This window comes from Opisthorchis viverrini (assembly GCF_000715545.1).
Source record: "Opisthorchis viverrini unplaced genomic scaffold opera_v5_227, whole genome shotgun sequence".
Lineage (NCBI taxonomy): Eukaryota > Metazoa > Platyhelminthes > Trematoda > Opisthorchiida > Opisthorchiidae > Opisthorchis > Opisthorchis viverrini.
In genome coordinates, this window is record NW_008751884.1 from 269,862 (window position 1) to 286,635 (window position 16,774).

The following is a 16,774-nucleotide window of genomic DNA, read 5'->3' on the forward strand; positions in this document are numbered from 1 at the left end:
TTAGGCTGATGATGATGATGATGATGATGATGATGATGTTGATGATGATGATGATGACAGCTGACAATATGATGATGATGATGATTATGACGATGCTTGGATAAGGTTGGTTGGGTTGTACCGAAAACAGACGTTCCGGCTTGAAGTAGCGTTTTGAGTATTTTTTTTTCCAGATTCAGAGCTACAATCAGTTGGGGCGTAAGCAGACACAATGAGCAAGGTGCGGTGAACCTTACTTCCTCCAGATTCTCTCACGGATGTTGCCGAACAACACAGAGGCGACTATCAACGGGTATCCAATCAAGCAGAGAAGCTTCCGCTCGTTCGCTCAGTACAATACCCACCTTAGTATATCCAGCTGCAGCGGCTTCTGCATCACCAGAGGTGCACAGCCGGAATCTGGAAGGGAGCAAGGGGGCAGCCAGGTCGATTACAGTACTTGCGTCCTCCGTCCTTGTTTCTGACAGACAACATACATCAATGCAAAGGGAATCAAGCGTACGAACAACACCCACCTGTTGACCTGCTTGCTTCAGTGTGCGAACACTGAAGGCGGCTAAGCGGACAGACTTTCGGGGTTTGAAAAGTGCTTGGGGTTGTGACTGAACTCGGAGGTACAGAAGCCGCAGCTGTGTTATGCAGAGCGAGAAAAGCAGTCAGTCCTAGACGGCCGATATGGCATGAGAGTACTGTTAGTTGTGAACGTCATGGTTGTACGAGGGCTGGGATGCTGTCAGGGCGCCCACACCTAGATAGGAGGACAATTAGTGTCCTCAACCAAAGCCTTTGGCTCAAAACCCTAACCGGAAAGCAGCGGTGTTAGGCTGGAAATGCAAGTACATTACCATTTTTACGGAACACGTCGCCATACATCTTTCAATCCCTCCTGGAAGGCCAGGAGATTGTTTTCGTCAGACCTCTACCCATGGACAAAAAAAAGAAAGCGTTCAGCTGTAGCACCCTTTCGGTGCCTTGCTGCCATGCCACCCGAAGGGAGCACGAGGGCTGGGATACTGCCAGGTTGCCTAAGCCTAGACAGGGGAAGTCGAGTGGCGAAGGCCGGATTCGAACCACGGACCTTCCGGTCAGTAAATTCGCGCTCTAACCACTTGGGCCATCTCGCCTCATGGACAAACCTGGTATGAGAGTCTGAGTATCGCGCGTACACCCCCAATATATTTCAATAGTTCGTCGAGACACACAAGTCGCCACACCACGGTAAGGTCCAGTCTCTTCGTGACGGAATCAATATGAAGACATGCAGGTGTGCTGGATGTGGTACATTTACTCGGTAAAATCATATTTCATGAGCTGCCACAACATGCCTGTTGAATGAACGTGAAATTGGCTTCCAAGATAGTTAATGTTAGTCGAACTGATCATGTACTTGTGTTGCCGTAGTCAAGTGAGTTTTTCAGGTCTGCGGAAAGCATGCACACACCCATTGGAAGTTGAGTTCACCGAATTTGAGACCAAACAGATTTATCAGGCTTGCGTGCTGATCCCACATGGAATAATAGCCACAACTGGAAAGAGATATCCAGAGTTGTACGTGATGCCGAAACATTTCTGGTACAATCCAGTAGGCCTATTCCAAGCACTGGACCTCTGATACGACTGACTTCGCTGGAGACCCGGTAACGCACTCATTCTGGTCACAACCGGAATGGAGGATCGTCCGATGCCACGGGAAATCGAGTTTCCATATAGTCCGAAGGGCTTTGTGACGAAAGAATGAAGGCATAAAAGGAGCTAAAAGTGCTGTAAATGTATTCAGGTTTTACTCGATTCGCTCGACCGGTCCTCGGCGGCTTCTTGCCGGAGAAACCATCAAAACCACACCTGCCCTCTGATGTTCGACAAAGAACACGTGAATCGATGGGTAGAATAATTCGAACCACCATTCAAATACCCACCCGTTACTTCCAATCCAAGTTACCGGTCTTCGAAAGAAATGTGAACGGCAAATTTGGAGCTCCCTTTCAGCTTCAGACGTGCCCAAGTGTGTCTGTCATCGTATCCTTTGTAGAGAAGGAACTGTTATCTATTCCGTCCAATGATGGCGATGAGTTGCTCAGCAAGTGCCCCTCTAGCCTAGCTCCGTCTATCTGAGAGCAAGGGTCAATACAAGGCAACTGGGTTCAGTCGATAATGGTGCCCACCTTCATGAAGGGTACTCACGGGGGTCAGTTTGAGCCCCGTTGTAATAGTGCTTTCAAGTTCACTAGTTCTTCAACGTCTTATGAAAGTATGAGAAACCTTGAGCAAAAACTGGCACTTCAGCTTAGCAGGGGCTGTCTTCAGACAAAGTTATACGTACACAGGTCCGAAGGTCTTGGTATTTTTTTTTAACTTCAACGGTGGGTTAAATTGTCGATTGGGCAGTTCGTAACTGTGCGATCCTGTGCTAAGGCCGTGATCTCAAAGCAAGGAATAGGTCACTTAGCCTAAACGCACGATCTAGGTGTCCTATCTGACAGGTAACGTGTAGTCTAATTCACCAACGGACGATCAGTAATAATTGCGGCGAAACCGAATTCTACGAACTTCACCTGCGTTTGTTCAGTAGTCGCAATTGGGCAGTGAACAATATATTGAATTGGACTTGGGCAGACAGTACGGATAGGCAGACCTTGGTTCTATAGGAAACTAACAGTAAATCGTGAGGAGAATTAAAGAAAGGCTTACGGCTAGATTGAACCTTGGGCAGTTAGCAACACAGGATAGCACACGAAGGGCAGCGTGGTGTAACGTACCAGCGGCAGTAGGAGCAGTTCATCCGGCTTCCCGGCCGGTTATTCCGGTTACCAGGTGGTAGCTGACAAGGACCGGGATCGGCGGTTAAATTCAAGGCATGAAGTTGTGGTTCCAACTCTGACGTTGCCTCATAACTGCGGATAATACACGTGACGCAATCCAACTTGCCCGCGGTTATGAGGCAACGTCAGAGTTGGAACCACAACTTCATGCCTTGAAGATAACCGCCGATCCCGGTCCTCGTCAGCTACCACCTGGTAACCGGGATAACCGGCCGGGAAGCCGGATGGACTGCCCCTACTGCCGCCCGGAGTCGGCGACCTGCGGTCTGGACCGGGCAACTGGTGTGTGAAGGCCAAAGTTAGGATGGCATATAAAATGGTGTCGAGCTACAAATAGTCATTCCTCGCTTGCTCCGTTTGCGGTCCGGGTGCCCACGCCATGTGGGACGCCGCCAGCACGGTTTCAACGACGGTACGGCCCATTTTTCCTGAGCCGAGTACCTCATCAAATGGATTGTCCAAAGTGGGCAAACAGGGGTGGCATGTTACGCTTGCCACCGGTGGTGCCAGAGCTGCAGCCCTAGCTCAACCACAGACGCTATCGATGATCCGTTGGCTCCAAGCGACGCACCGATGGTTCTGTCATTATATACCTAAGGGCTGTCCATGAACACACCGGGTCTCTCACCTAGGGCAGTTAATGCATTGAATATATCGGGCGCATTAGCTACCGAAAACAATTCCAAGGATACATGGCCTTCAATGGATTCATTGAGAGGAACATATACTATTACACGCAGGCTATTCCTTTAATTCAAACGAATAACTTTCAAAATATGTGAACGATGCAGATTGCAAACAGCCAATACATCATCGTCAGCTGCTCAATCTGGGCTGTTCTCGCTAATTACTTTTTGTTACCGCCAGTAATCCCAAATATCATCTTCCTTTGGAGCTATAGTTAACTTTAGGAACAAAATAGCGGATTACGCTCTTTACAACCAAGCTATTTAAAGCTACCAGGAATCCCATAAATTTTGCGTTTATTGAATTAAAAAATCTGTTAGATGTGCGAATTTTTTAAAGACACAACCGCATCTTAATTCCGTGCTTCGTTTGAGAGGGTCAATCATAAACCGCAAATCCGTGATGTTGCCACTTTTGAATGTTCCCGCCATTAACTTATCAACCAATCAGAATAGGGATGATGCCGTAAGTCGCGTGATCTCACTGCCGCCTTTACGTTACAATGCAATCGGACAAATTAAGCGGGAAAATTGTTGCTCAATTCAAAGTGGGACAAAATTTCAACAACAAGTCCAGGAATAAATGTAAATGTTTGAGGTAGAGTCAGATTTGTATAAAATAGAACGGTTCAGTCTTGAACCTTGAGCAGTCACAGAGGGGTGATGAACTAGCCTGAGGAATAGGGAAACAAATAATTACGTCATGTAATTAACACTCCCGCTGGGTCAACCGTTTGCTCGAGAAGACACAGATGTCGAACATCTCTCTTCAAGAGTCCCGTCACCGTTCGAACCACGACGTCACGAACTCGTCCATCCTTTCCTGGCGTAACCGTTTGCGCAACTCTCTTTGGCCAGGAACCCCTAGACACGGGGGTATCGACTAAGAGAATCAAGTCCCCCACCTTAAGATCACGACTAGATCCCACCCACTTGTGTCTTTGATGCAGCGTAGGTAAGTAAACCTTTATCCACCGAACCCAGAAAGTATCGGTTAACTGTTGTGCCTGGCGCCATCTTCGAGTTAACTTAATGTTCGATCCAGGTGAGCTTTCGACTGAAGGGTTACCCTGGAGTAACAGGAGGTGATTAGGAGTAAGTGCCCAAGGTCGAGAGGGTCATCTGATAACTTCGTCAGAGGTCGATCATTAATGATTTTTTCTGCTTCGTTTAGCACAGTCATAAGAACTTTATCGGTCACCAGTTGATCACCAAGTAACGATCTCAGTAACCATCGAATAGATCGTATCATTCTTTCCCAGATGCCTCCTGTGTGGCTAGCCTTTGGTGGAGTAAAAATCCAATCACATCCCCGTTGTAGAAGAGCTTTGGACACTCTCTCCTGGTTCATCCGTTGTAGGCTCTGTCTGAGCTCAGCTTCAGCACCGCAGAAATTAGTGCCATTATCACTGTAAATACGAATTGGATATCCTCGCCGAACGACTGCTTGACCTTTGATAACCCTATATTTTTCTCGTAGCACATTAAGGATATGCAAAGTTCCAACATGCCCGTTCAGTATATGGGTATGCTGGACGAGGAGCCTGGTTACGAAACGATGAGTTGCGAGAATTACTGGATGTCTCATCGAAAGGCACTTGAGCCCATCTAAGGAGTCATCGTAGTTGACCCGGTAATCGTGGGGCCTCCAAGCGTTGGAAGATACGGTGGATTTCAGTAATTTTAGTTTTTTGTGAAACAAGCCGTTTGAACCGCCCTAAGGATGAGACATTCCGCCTCCACCAAATCCTTTCTGGTCAATCTACCACATAACTCGTCTCCGGGCAGCACAGGTCTTCTGCGTCTCATTCATAGGCAGAAACGGCGCAGCCACGCCACTAGCCTCTCTAGCAGACTCCAACTGGACACGTGCTCGAAGCGATCAATCCATTATACATAAGTGGCGGTCGTATGTACCACTTCAGTTTCCTTTGACTTTACATGCGCAACAGGAATAGGATAGCTAACCGGCTGAGAGGGCTACTGGTTGCAAACTTTTCTCAAAAATTCAGGGTCAGATAACCACAAGGACAATTTGGATGTGTCTGATAGTAGGCCACGGGAAGCTATGTCTGCAGGGTTTCATTTGCTTTCGACGTACATCCAATCTTCAGGTTCCGAACAATCAAGAATGGACGCTAGTCGGTTGGCCACGAAGGTGTCATAACGTGTAGTTCGGTTACGTATCATTTGTAACACAATCAGAGAATCTGTCCACAGAAAAGAGGAATCTACATTAATAGACAGTTCTTCTCTCACACAAGCAGTTAACTTGGTAGACAATACAGCAGCAGTGAGCTCTAATCGCGGTATGCTTGTGTACTTGATGGGGGCAACTCTGGATTTTCTTATCAATAATGTGGAGTGGGGTATTCTCGGCGGATCGATCGGTCGGGTGTAGATCGCAGAACCACAGCCAGTCTCTGAGGCATCGGAAAATGCGTGCAACTCAGTCTTACAATCTGAAGCAAATGATTTGGGTCCCATACACTGTGGTGTGCGAATGCTTTCTACACTTTGTAAATTCAGCAACCAGCTCTTCCATTTCAACGTTTCATTCTCGGGCATACCATCGTCCCGGGCGGCCTTCCTTCGACAGAGATCCTGAATCAGACACTGCTGGCAATAGTACTGGTACAATCATCCTCAGAGGATCAAACAATGAAGCTACGTAAGACGGCAAAGCACGGCGAGTGGGGATACTATTCTAGCTTTCAACATTGAAACATAAACAACCAGTTGTTTTTTCCCATAACATGTCTAACCTTCTCCTTATGTAGTCTGGTTGACGATCTATATGTAGTGGTGAGTACTAGATCATAGGCAGAAACGGCGCAGCCACGCCACTAGCCTCTCTAGCAGACTCCAACTGGACACGTGCTCGAAGCGATCAATCCATTATACATAAGTGGCGGTCGTATGTACCACTTCAGTTTCCTTTGACTTTACATGCGCAACAGGAATAGGATAGCTAACCGGCTGAGAGGGCTACTGGTTGCAAACTTTTCTCAAAAATTCAGGGTCAGATAACCACAAGGACAATTTGGATGTGTCTGATAGTAGGCCACGGGAAGCTATGTCTGCAGGGTTTCATTTGCTTTCGACGTACATCCAATCTTCAGGTTCCGAACAATCAAGAATGGACGCTAGTCGGTTGGCCACGAAGGTGTCATAACGTGTAGTTCGGTTACGTATCATTTGTAACACAATCAGAGAATCTGTCCACAGAAAAGAGGAATCTACATTAATAGACAGTTCTTCTCTCACACAAGCAGTTAACTTGGTAGACAATACAGCAGCAGTGAGCTCTAATCGCGGTATGCTTGTGTACTTGATGGGGGCAACTCTGGATTTTCTTATCAATAATGTGGAGTGGGGTATTCTCGGCGGATCGATCGGTCGGGTGTAGATCGCAGAACCACAGCCAGTCTCTGAGGCATCGGAAAATGCGTGCAACTCAGTCTTACAATCTGAAGCAAATGATTTGGGTCCCATACACTGTGGTGTGCGAATGCTTTCTACACTTTGTAAATTCAGCAACCAGCTCTTCCATTTCAACGTTTCATTCTCGGGCATACCATCGTCCCGGGCGGCCTTCCTTCGACAGAGATCCTGAATCAGACACTGCTGGCAATAGTACTGGTACAATCATCCCCAGAGGATCAAACAATGAAGCTACGTAAGACGGCAAAGCACGGCGAGTGGGGATACTATTCTAGCTTTCAACATTGAAACATAAACAACCAGTTGTTTTTTCCCATAACATGTCTAACCTTCTCCTTATGTAGTCTGGTTGACGATCTATATGTAGTGGTGTAGTACTAGATATCGCTTCGGGTAGGTCACACAATGCTTCTTCCACATTACTGAGGAAACCTGTAAGATTAAATCCACCAGACGCTAGGGCCTCCTCGGATTGCTTGGCCGTAGTCTATACCGCTCCTTTCTTGGGCAAGCTGATCAAAGCAAGGAATAGGTCACTTAGCATAAACGCACGATCTAGGTATCTTATCTGACCGGTAACGTGTTGTCTAATTCACCAACAAACGGTCAGCAATAATTGCGGCGAAACCGAATTCTACGAACTTCACCTGCGTTTGTTCAGTAGTCGCAATTGGGCAGTGAACAATATATTGAATTGGACTTGGGCAGACAGTACAGACAGGTAGACCGTGGTTCTATAGGGAATTAACTGTAAATCGTGAGGAGAAATAAAGAAAGGCTTACGGCTAGATTGAACCTTGGGCAGTTAGCAACACAGGATAGCACACGAAGGCGGCGTGCTATCGGACATATTAGGCGGAAAAATTGTTGTTCAGTTCAATGTGGGACAAAATTTCAACAACAAGTCCATGGGTAAATGTAAACAAATCGTCTATATAAATGGTTGAAATAGAGTCAGCTTCGTATAAAATAGAACGGTTCATTCTTGAACCTTGAGCAGTCACGGAAGGGTGATGAACTAGCCTGAGGAATAGGGAAACAAATAATTACATCACTTAATTAAAAATAACTAAGCTTCCTAAAAACGAGATGCCTCAGAAGATCGCCAATAGTCGCTATAAATATGTAGTTCCTAACGAATGAGTGTGTAGGGAGATGTATGGAAGCTTATCTACAGAGGTGGTGTCAGCGAGGATGTAGTCGGTCAAACCCTGTTCAACTGTATCAACTACGAACATGTGCATATGAGAGTTTTACTCTCCTGTCCAGTCGTCTGCGACTGTTTAGTTGGTGTTTTCTAATAAGTAACCCCGCGGTGGAAGGCCTTAATCCTTTCATTTGGTGCCATGACCGGCATACACATGAAGACACGGTGGTCACAACATTTGAGGATGGAGATGTTCAAACCTCCCTGGAGGATTTCGAGGTTGCGGAGGCTGCTGGACTGGAAACCAACTGGAGTAAGTTGGCGGCCAGATGTGACTGGGAAGTGAACCTGCCGATCGTGTTGCTAGCCCATCGTGCACGGACAACGGAGATCGCTTACTTCAGATGTGTCCCTCTCACAGACTGTTGCTTTGCAGAAAAAAGTTTTGAAAATGATCTCTTGAATAAGGAGCCGTCTTCAACCTTAGAGGGATCCGAGTTTATATAACTTTTAAGCTTTGTCGTGCTGCTGGTCCTGATCTGTTTAAAAACGGTAGCAGGTTTCTCAGCCAGGGCCTGTCTAACGTGTTTGGATCTGTCTGGTAGTCACGTGGTGACAAGGCTTCTGGTGTGACTCACTCCTTGTTCTCAAGGGTGCGTTCGATTCTGCCGATGGGTTAGTGCGACAATACGTGCTCAACAGGGTATGCCATTAAAGTTTGTAAACAATCCGATTCCTGTATTAACATACTTCTGGGCGCAAGCGTATGATGTGTTTTCCAAGAGCTTCCCTACAAAGTGGCGTCCGGCAAGATTGTTCGCTCACTAGATTCTTGTTCGACTTCATCACTGAAGGAATAATGAGGGGATCGCTCGAAGGTCATCAAAACCCGGGGTTCAAATTCATGCTGGTGAGAACCTTCGGATTTGTAGTACGAAGGCAATATTGCTTTCATCTTCGAGGACCACAAGCCCTGTTGAATAGACTGACCACCATCATGCCATCTTTTGGCGTGCGCCTGGCGCCTTCAAAGTTCCAAATCATGCTTCAGAACGTGCCACCTGCGAACACATCCCATACGATTCAAGGAGAATCACTGGAGATTGTGGAAAACTTTACATACCTCGGTAGTAGTATTAACTCTGACGGAAGTGTGTCTGATGAAGTCAGTACAAAAATCTCAAAGGCTCGAATCACGTTTGCTAATTTGCGTAACTTGTGGCGTCAAAAAGGCATCTCAGTAGATCTTAAGGGTCGTGTGTACCAGGCTGCATTAAGGGCTTTGTTGTATGGGTGCGAGACAACCTCTGCGAACAGATGATGTGGGGCATCTTCAGGTTTTCGAACACCGATGCCTCAGAAGCGTCAGCGTATTAGTAACGAGGGGATTAGAAAACGGGTATTTGTTGTGCTGCTTAATCTGAGAAAACATCCAGCATCGTCGTTACGGCAATGAAGCATCGATGTTGAACACTGTTGTCATGCTGTCGATGATGATGATGATACCAGCATCGTCGACTTACGTTGCTCCGTCATGTGCTACGCATACCGAAACACCGTATACCGAGATGAGTGTTGATCTCCGTGCGTCCTTCAGGGTGGCGCATAGCATTGACAGCGTGTGACTTGACAGAAAGGCTTGAAAGAGGTCACGAATAGTTTGGGTGTCGTTGGTTTTGTACGCCTTCCAGGAGGGGGCCCCTGTGACCTAGCGGCTGTCAGTATCGTTCTTGCTGACAATTTTTCCGGATTGCCCGATTCAGCTTGGAGCTTTAGCCACCTTAAAATGCTCGATACAAGCTAGCATTACGTTTCTTTGATCCCCCACTATTTTTCTCTTTTCCTCACTCTAGGGATTTAAATACAACTTGACGAACCTTATGGCTGCACGGTAGTAAAGCGTCTGATGATGATGATTCTCCGATAAAAAATATACCTCATTCCTCAAAATACAACCTTCGTAGTCCCTGAACCCATTACAAAATTTTTGGTAGTCTCTAAAAAATAGTCGATGGATGCATCTGTCGATCCGAGGATACTTCTGATACTCGAAAATGATGAGTCTAACGTTGCGATTTCCGCTACAATCAACCAAGAGGGTGGACTGCTCACGTTCGTCTCAAGCACACTGTCCGCTAAGATCAATTTGCTGTTATGGAAGAAGAGCGCGCAATTGTCGAGGCATTGTGGAAATGGAAGAATTACCTACTCCTGACTGATTACGAGATTGTAATCGATCAGCGATACATCGTGTTCATTTACTCAACACAGCAGAAAGAGAAGTTAAGACGAAATCCAACAATGGCGAAAGAAGTCATCACCTACCGACCATTTAAAGAAAAACAAGGCGACTGAGACGCTCTTTCGGAGCGTCTGTGTGGACCAGTCACCTCAGCTGGACCTGAAACACTTTCATACAATCTTGCGCAATCCTGAAACAGCACGCACGATAAGTTTCGTTCGCGCAACGAGCCTTCCATTCTTCCCAGAAGACCTGTCATTGGCAACATCAAGTGTGTGCGGAAATAAAGCCAAGATTTTTCAGGCCATTGGTTAGTACGCTCATTAAATCTACGCAAATGTCTAAGTGCCTATCCACTGATTTCAAAGGACAATTATCTTAGACGACTCGGAACAAACTGAAGGCGGTGGACGAAGGTTCCATTTACCGTTCGTCAATCAGTCCCTGGACATAAGAATGTCCACGGTAACATCATGTTCCGCGCTACCCTTCACTACATTTCGTGCATTCGTATCAAATTTCACCATTCGTTTCGGATGAGATTAGGCAATTTATGTGTGACCATTCCGTGCAATTTAACGAGGAACTACCAGGTGGGACGATTAAGCGGAACTTTCTGAAAAGCCATTACGCTTTCATTATGATCGAAAGGTCTTCAAACCTATTATTGGGAAACTGTCTAATAGGGCCGCTTAATTCGATTCGTTGTTTGCTGCACGGGTCCAGCAACGCTATTCCACGCGAACGAATGTTCTATCGTAATCGAAAATCCGTAGTCGATAAACCATTGTCGCAGTAGTTACTTTCGCCAGGAGCAGTTCTAATACGAACACACGGTCTTCGAAGCCTGACTCCCTAGTCAAAGTGGTTGGGCTCGTAGACTGGAAGCCTGAGTACGCACACGCCCGACACCGTAACATGACGGAGGAAAGGCTCTCTTTACGTCACCTGCCCCTTTCTGGAGACTAATGCGCTCCAGAAAACCAAAATCAGCAGTGGTAGTCTATATCTGATTCGCTCCAGAAGCCAGAACTATCTAACTCACCTGCCTTGTAAAGTAAGGCGTTGATTTGTTCTGAACGGCCGTTATTTGTACAAAAGCGCAAATGTCCAAATTTCTTATAAAAAAGGGGGACCTGATATTATTCATCTGTAAAAAAGAACGCCTGTGAGCATTTAACCATACTGCGGGTGAATGTTGTTCATCTGCTGTTTTCCAAAACGTTGTTCGTTGCTAAATCGCTTTTATCCGTTTCGGCTCGCAGTGTCAAAGTTTTGGACGGGTAAAGCCTAGATTCCGAGCTCTCAGTTTCTGTGTTACTACTCTGATTATTGTCACACTACACTGCCCATCAAACACAACACAGGCGTGTGATTTGGGTTCACGCAGGTTGACCAGGAAGAGCAACAATCAGTGATTAAACCAAGCCGTGCAGCAAGTTAGTTGACCAGCCTGATGAAACCGTATGACGGCCCAGTCGGCATGGTAGTATTTTCGGTTGTGACATTCACGTTTGTACGCGGGCGGGGGTTAAACCGGGGCACTCAGACCTAGAGAGTGATTAGGAACCTGAATCACCGCCTCTGGTTCAAAGACCCGACTGCGAGTCGGTGGGTCGTTTCCGGCATACTACTTAAGCAGTACGAATACTTAGAGAACTATTCGCTGTACTTGTGGGCGAGATGGCGCGGCAGTTAGTACGCGAATTTACTAACTGGAAGGTCCGTGATTGGAATTCGACATGTCTCTCGACCTCCCTTGTCTATGTTTGGACAACCTGGTCGTATCCCAGCCCTCGTGCCTCCTTCTGGTGAAGTTAGGCACCGAGAAGGTGCCACATTCAACCTGAAGGACTTCTGTTCTGAGAAACAGCAAGCGTCAAAATGAAATTCCACAGCATATATCAGTGAGCCGTAGAGGTACGCGGACCGCCAGACCGCGATAGGGTCTAGTCACTTGCAGCGGACGGATTCATTCGCACGAGTGGTTCGCGACACAGGAGTTCCCGGAGCGCAGAGATTTTTGGTGGATGTATGGTCTACATTTTCTGGCCTACGAAAGTTGTGCTTCAGACGGAGGAGCCGTTAAATGATGCGGTATTCCATCAAGAAGCAGACAAAAGTGGGGTGCAGCAGGTTGATATTGGACTGATCGAGGTTAACAAAGCTCCATTTAAGATATTGATAACCTTACAAAAATTGACGAGCACCACAGAAGGATATAATTGGGGGTAATTTGAATAGCACGTCTTTGGGGTTAGTAACTACGATGTTTTTTGTCACGGGCAAGATAGATGTCTCGGATAGACGGAGGGTCTGGGGCTTATGAAGACAAAGTACTTAGCTATCGAGTAATAGCCCAGTAAGTTAGGTTGAACATCACCAATAAAATAGCAGGCCATATAGACTGCGCCTAGGCCCAAGTCTGCCCGTCTCCCAAATATCCGCGAAACGATCGGTAGGCGACAAGCCAAACTTCGACCTGATTGGTCGAAATACGCGCTACTGATCTGTGCGGCTAGAACAAGAAACCTCGACAAAGATGTGACTCCTATTCCAGAATCTGTTGGTGGTGAAGTCGATTCATGCACAAACCAAACTGAAGCAAATAATCGGCTGGTCTCAGTCACTTGATCCATACCAAAACACATGACTACTACATACGACGCCATACTGCTTAGCACATCGGCTCAGCGCCCGAGTGGGATAAGGTTGGGAGGTTCGCAGGCTCGCGGTCAAAATCCGGGTGACGTAACCCGACTTCTCGACTTTCCCGGCTGACGCGCTTCTTCACCGGATGCTACTGCTTTTGCGGAGTCATATATAGCATAAAAATATGATTAACTAAGGTGAAAGCAACTTAATGTTCCGATTGCGAAAAGTCTTGAATATTTTCACATAGCGATCCATCGTCTTCTAGAGCGGGTCATCTTAAACCATCTGCCCAAACTCGACATCTCCATCTCCGTACGAGTGACCCACAAACCATTCTTGTGAAACAAACACCCTCGAATATTTAGAAGGCCTAACTCGTCAAACACAATGGACTGTCATCAGATATCTTGCTTTTCGACTGCTCGAGAGCATTCCGCCACTCCACAAGCTTGAGTTTCATAAAACTCCACGAGAAATCTACGCCGTATCGAGACCCATATTTCAAACCGAGCGTTCTGAGTGAAAGCCAGCTTAAGTTATCCCCTCTATGCTTGGATTTTTGTTGAAGGCACCGCTTCAGGACTGCACATCACTCCATTTTGCGTAAACGGCCACCGCGATTGTACCTGATGTTCATAGCCACTTTTTTCGGACAGGCATAATTCACGGAGCGCTAACAGGAAATAGCACTTTATGTATGACGTCTTCGCAAATTGGTGATCACTGAACAATGTGTGCTCATATATCGTTCGAAGGAGATTTAGTCACCAGAGGACATTACGAAGAGAGGCAGCAAAAAACATTTGACCAACTGATTGGCTTCAAACACTCTGCCTAATCCACCGGAAAAATCAGATAAAACATTGAACATCCCGTGGATACTTTGCCTTATTTTGTTTCTCGTGACCTGCGCGGGCTTTTGGATGGCCTATTTGGCCTATTCCATGACGGTCAACCAAGTTTTCGACTCAGGATGTCAGAGTGAAGCAAGCTCCATGAAGCGTACCCAGCGACCTGTTCCAAAAATATTTTCTGGCCTCAAATTCATTTATTACGAAACTCATCTCGATGTGCTTGCGCCCTTTCTCCCACAGTACCTTCACCATTAATCGGACATGATACTTAATAATGATGTTTATTCCCAACTTGTGGGTGGCATGTCGTCAGTTATGATAATAATTCTACAGTCAGAATCAAAGCATGGCTGGCAAGATTGTGGGCGCAGGAGTTTAGGAAAGGGGGCAGTATCATAGAGGTTGGGCATTATCCGATGAAGGCATGATTACCACTAAACCGGCACGAGCAGGGGAGCACAGTTACTGTGCGTTATTGAAGAGAATATTGGGCAAGATAGGATCGCTGAGGTTTGAAAGTGGCGGGCAAAAAAACAAAGCGAGGGGCAAAACAGAAGGCTTCCTGCCTGACACATGACAAGAAAAGAGTAACGGTGAAGAATGACCATAACATCAAGGGGGCAGTATCATAGAGGTTGGGCATTATCCGATGAAGGCATGATTACCACTAAACCGGCACGAGCAGGGGAGCACAGTTACTGTGCGTTATTGAAGAGAATATTGGGCAAGATAGGATCGCTGAGGTTTGAAAGTGGCGGGCAAAAAAACAAAGCGAGGGGCAAAACAGAAGGCTTCCTGCCTGACACATGACAAGAAAAGAGTAACGGTGAAGAATGACGGACCATAACATCAGGTGAAGCAGATCAGGTGAAGCAGCAGGGTTGGTGTCATCCATCCGACAATGTTGAACCAAAACCTAAACCCCCCACCAAGACATCGGGGCCTTGGACTTTTAGGCTCATGACCACGTTCACGAAAAATGTAAGTGAGGTTAACGATCGGAAGGAATTGGCAAAGCGAATGGGCATCATCAAGAATAGAAAACGCGTGGTATAAAATGAAAACGTGGAAAATCGCCAGTGTCGCTGTTGTGGAGTCAGGCATAACGATTCTTTGGCAGATTGAGATGATGGCCTTATTAAAATAAGGCTTGGCACAATTTCTTTATCCGTTGACCCAACTAGTGCACCACTACTACAGAGTATGGAAAAGTTCACGCTCAGAGTGCACACTTTTAGTTAACATTTTTTCTTATTTCGAGGAGTTGGTATGTGAAATAACCTTCCTTTGACGGTAATTTACGCTGTATACATAGCCAGTTCTAGACCCCCCCTGGGGAACCTGTTTCTAGCCCTGGAAACTGTTGGGTTGGCACCGCAAAGTTTTTCTTTTGCGCCTTCAAGATGACCGGAAACCGCCGAACGACAGCAAAAGCCATCCCGAAAAGCGCGGAAAAATTCTCGATCATGTGTCTATCCGTGAATCCGTGATCCGTGGACAGGGTGTGCCCGAACTTTTGAACAGTGCAGGTTCCCTACGCATTCGGGTGGAATTCTGAATTAACTCGGCAGCCATCTACCAACAAACCGTTTCAGAGAGCGTGGTTTATCACCCGTACTTCGATAATCAACCAGATCGAAATGGGCCCTGTATATTACCGTCAGAGAGCGTTCTCATCCCAGAGCAATAAAACGCCATGCCAAACGCGAAACTAAAGAAAAACCCAATAGACACAAATAAAAGTCGCTTTAACAAATCTCTTCCCAATGATTAACAACTTCGAGAACCAAACCTTTCAAAGTATTGCAAGCACCGTCAAGAAAAGTCGTGCAGCGCCGCCAGCCAAATCCATGATCTCACTTAGAACGCTGGAATTAGATCACTGGATAATTTAGGGTACTGAAGAGGGTAAGTATGAAACCATCCAGTCAAACAGCTTGGAGCAAGATCGCAACACAACACAAATCACATTCGAACGAACCGTACTCCGAGTGACGGTAACTGGATCAGCCTTGCCTAAGGAACCTCTCCCTAAACCACAGGAAATAAGAGGCGGACTACCCGTACATTTGAGCGGTGGCAATGTACCCTTGAACAATGACGAAAACTATGATAATTGAATGTCGATTTATGCAACCAGATCCAGGGACACGTGATCAACTACCAACAAATTAACCGAAGCTTCCAATATTTGGGCATACTGCTAGATTATGCGCAACCCAAGCTGAGATCCTGATTGTCCACAATCTTATTGTCGTAAACAACGCTAGGTCCAGTTTACAATGGCTTAATAATGGTAGTTTCTGTCGCATTTTTATCCCAATTAACTCAAGACGACGAGTACTAGATACGCTTGGCTTACAGCTTCTGTGAATTCCAGAGATTCTGTTTTTGAGAGTGTCAGCGCCATTAACACCACTATGGAAGCTCATCTAAATTGGCACAATGAACCCTGCTTGTCAGGTGGACCAAAATGCGGCCCATCAGTCTACTGTAGATAAAAGCTGCTAGTGCAGCAGTTTTACCTTTTTTGTAAAATCCTGAATTCTTGAGTTGGCGCAACTCCAGGAATTCTGATTCTACAGCATAGAAAGAACGGAGTTTTGGAATTACCATAATCAAACAGCTCCAAAAGCCTATACTTTATCATCTTCAACTTACTGACTTTTCCAACCATACCGCGACCAAACACGCAACAGTAAAACCCGAATAGCGCCCATCATTGTGTCACAAAACAGTTCACAAAAATTTCCAATGCTTCAAACTTTCATGCCCCGGAATCCGGTAAAACGTCTGTCTTTGCGCCAAACAAACCACATTTTTAACGCAGGGCATGATGATGAGACTAGCAGTAAAAATTACGTAAGCGTATGTTTAACTTTTCATCCGTGAATTAGAGATGGTATCTCAGGAACTCCAACGTCAGG

The 16,774-nt window shown here is 46.2% G+C and overlaps 2 protein-coding genes across 2 annotated transcripts in view; one reads left to right on the plus strand and one right to left on the minus strand.

Moving 5' to 3' along the window:
- The window catches only part of T265_08605 (hypothetical protein), a gene marked incomplete at both ends in the record, with an annotated part of 32,124 nt that extends 31,602 nt beyond the window's left edge, over positions 1–522 (plus strand). The window contains one exon of the mRNA XM_009174460.1: positions 174–522. Within this exon, the coding sequence (XP_009172724.1) occupies positions 174–522 (349 nt within the window). The remainder of the gene's footprint in view (positions 1–173) is intronic.
- Positions 1–1,301, minus strand: part of T265_14625 (hypothetical protein) — a gene marked incomplete at both ends in the record, with an annotated part of 6,090 nt that extends 4,789 nt beyond the window's left edge. The window contains 4 exon segments of the mRNA XM_009174473.1: positions 133–282; positions 291–629; positions 932–1,123; positions 1,137–1,301. Coding sequence (XP_009172737.1) covers positions 133–282; positions 291–629; positions 932–1,123; positions 1,137–1,301 — 846 coding nt within the window.
- Between the last annotated feature and the right edge of the window lie 15,473 nt (positions 1,302–16,774).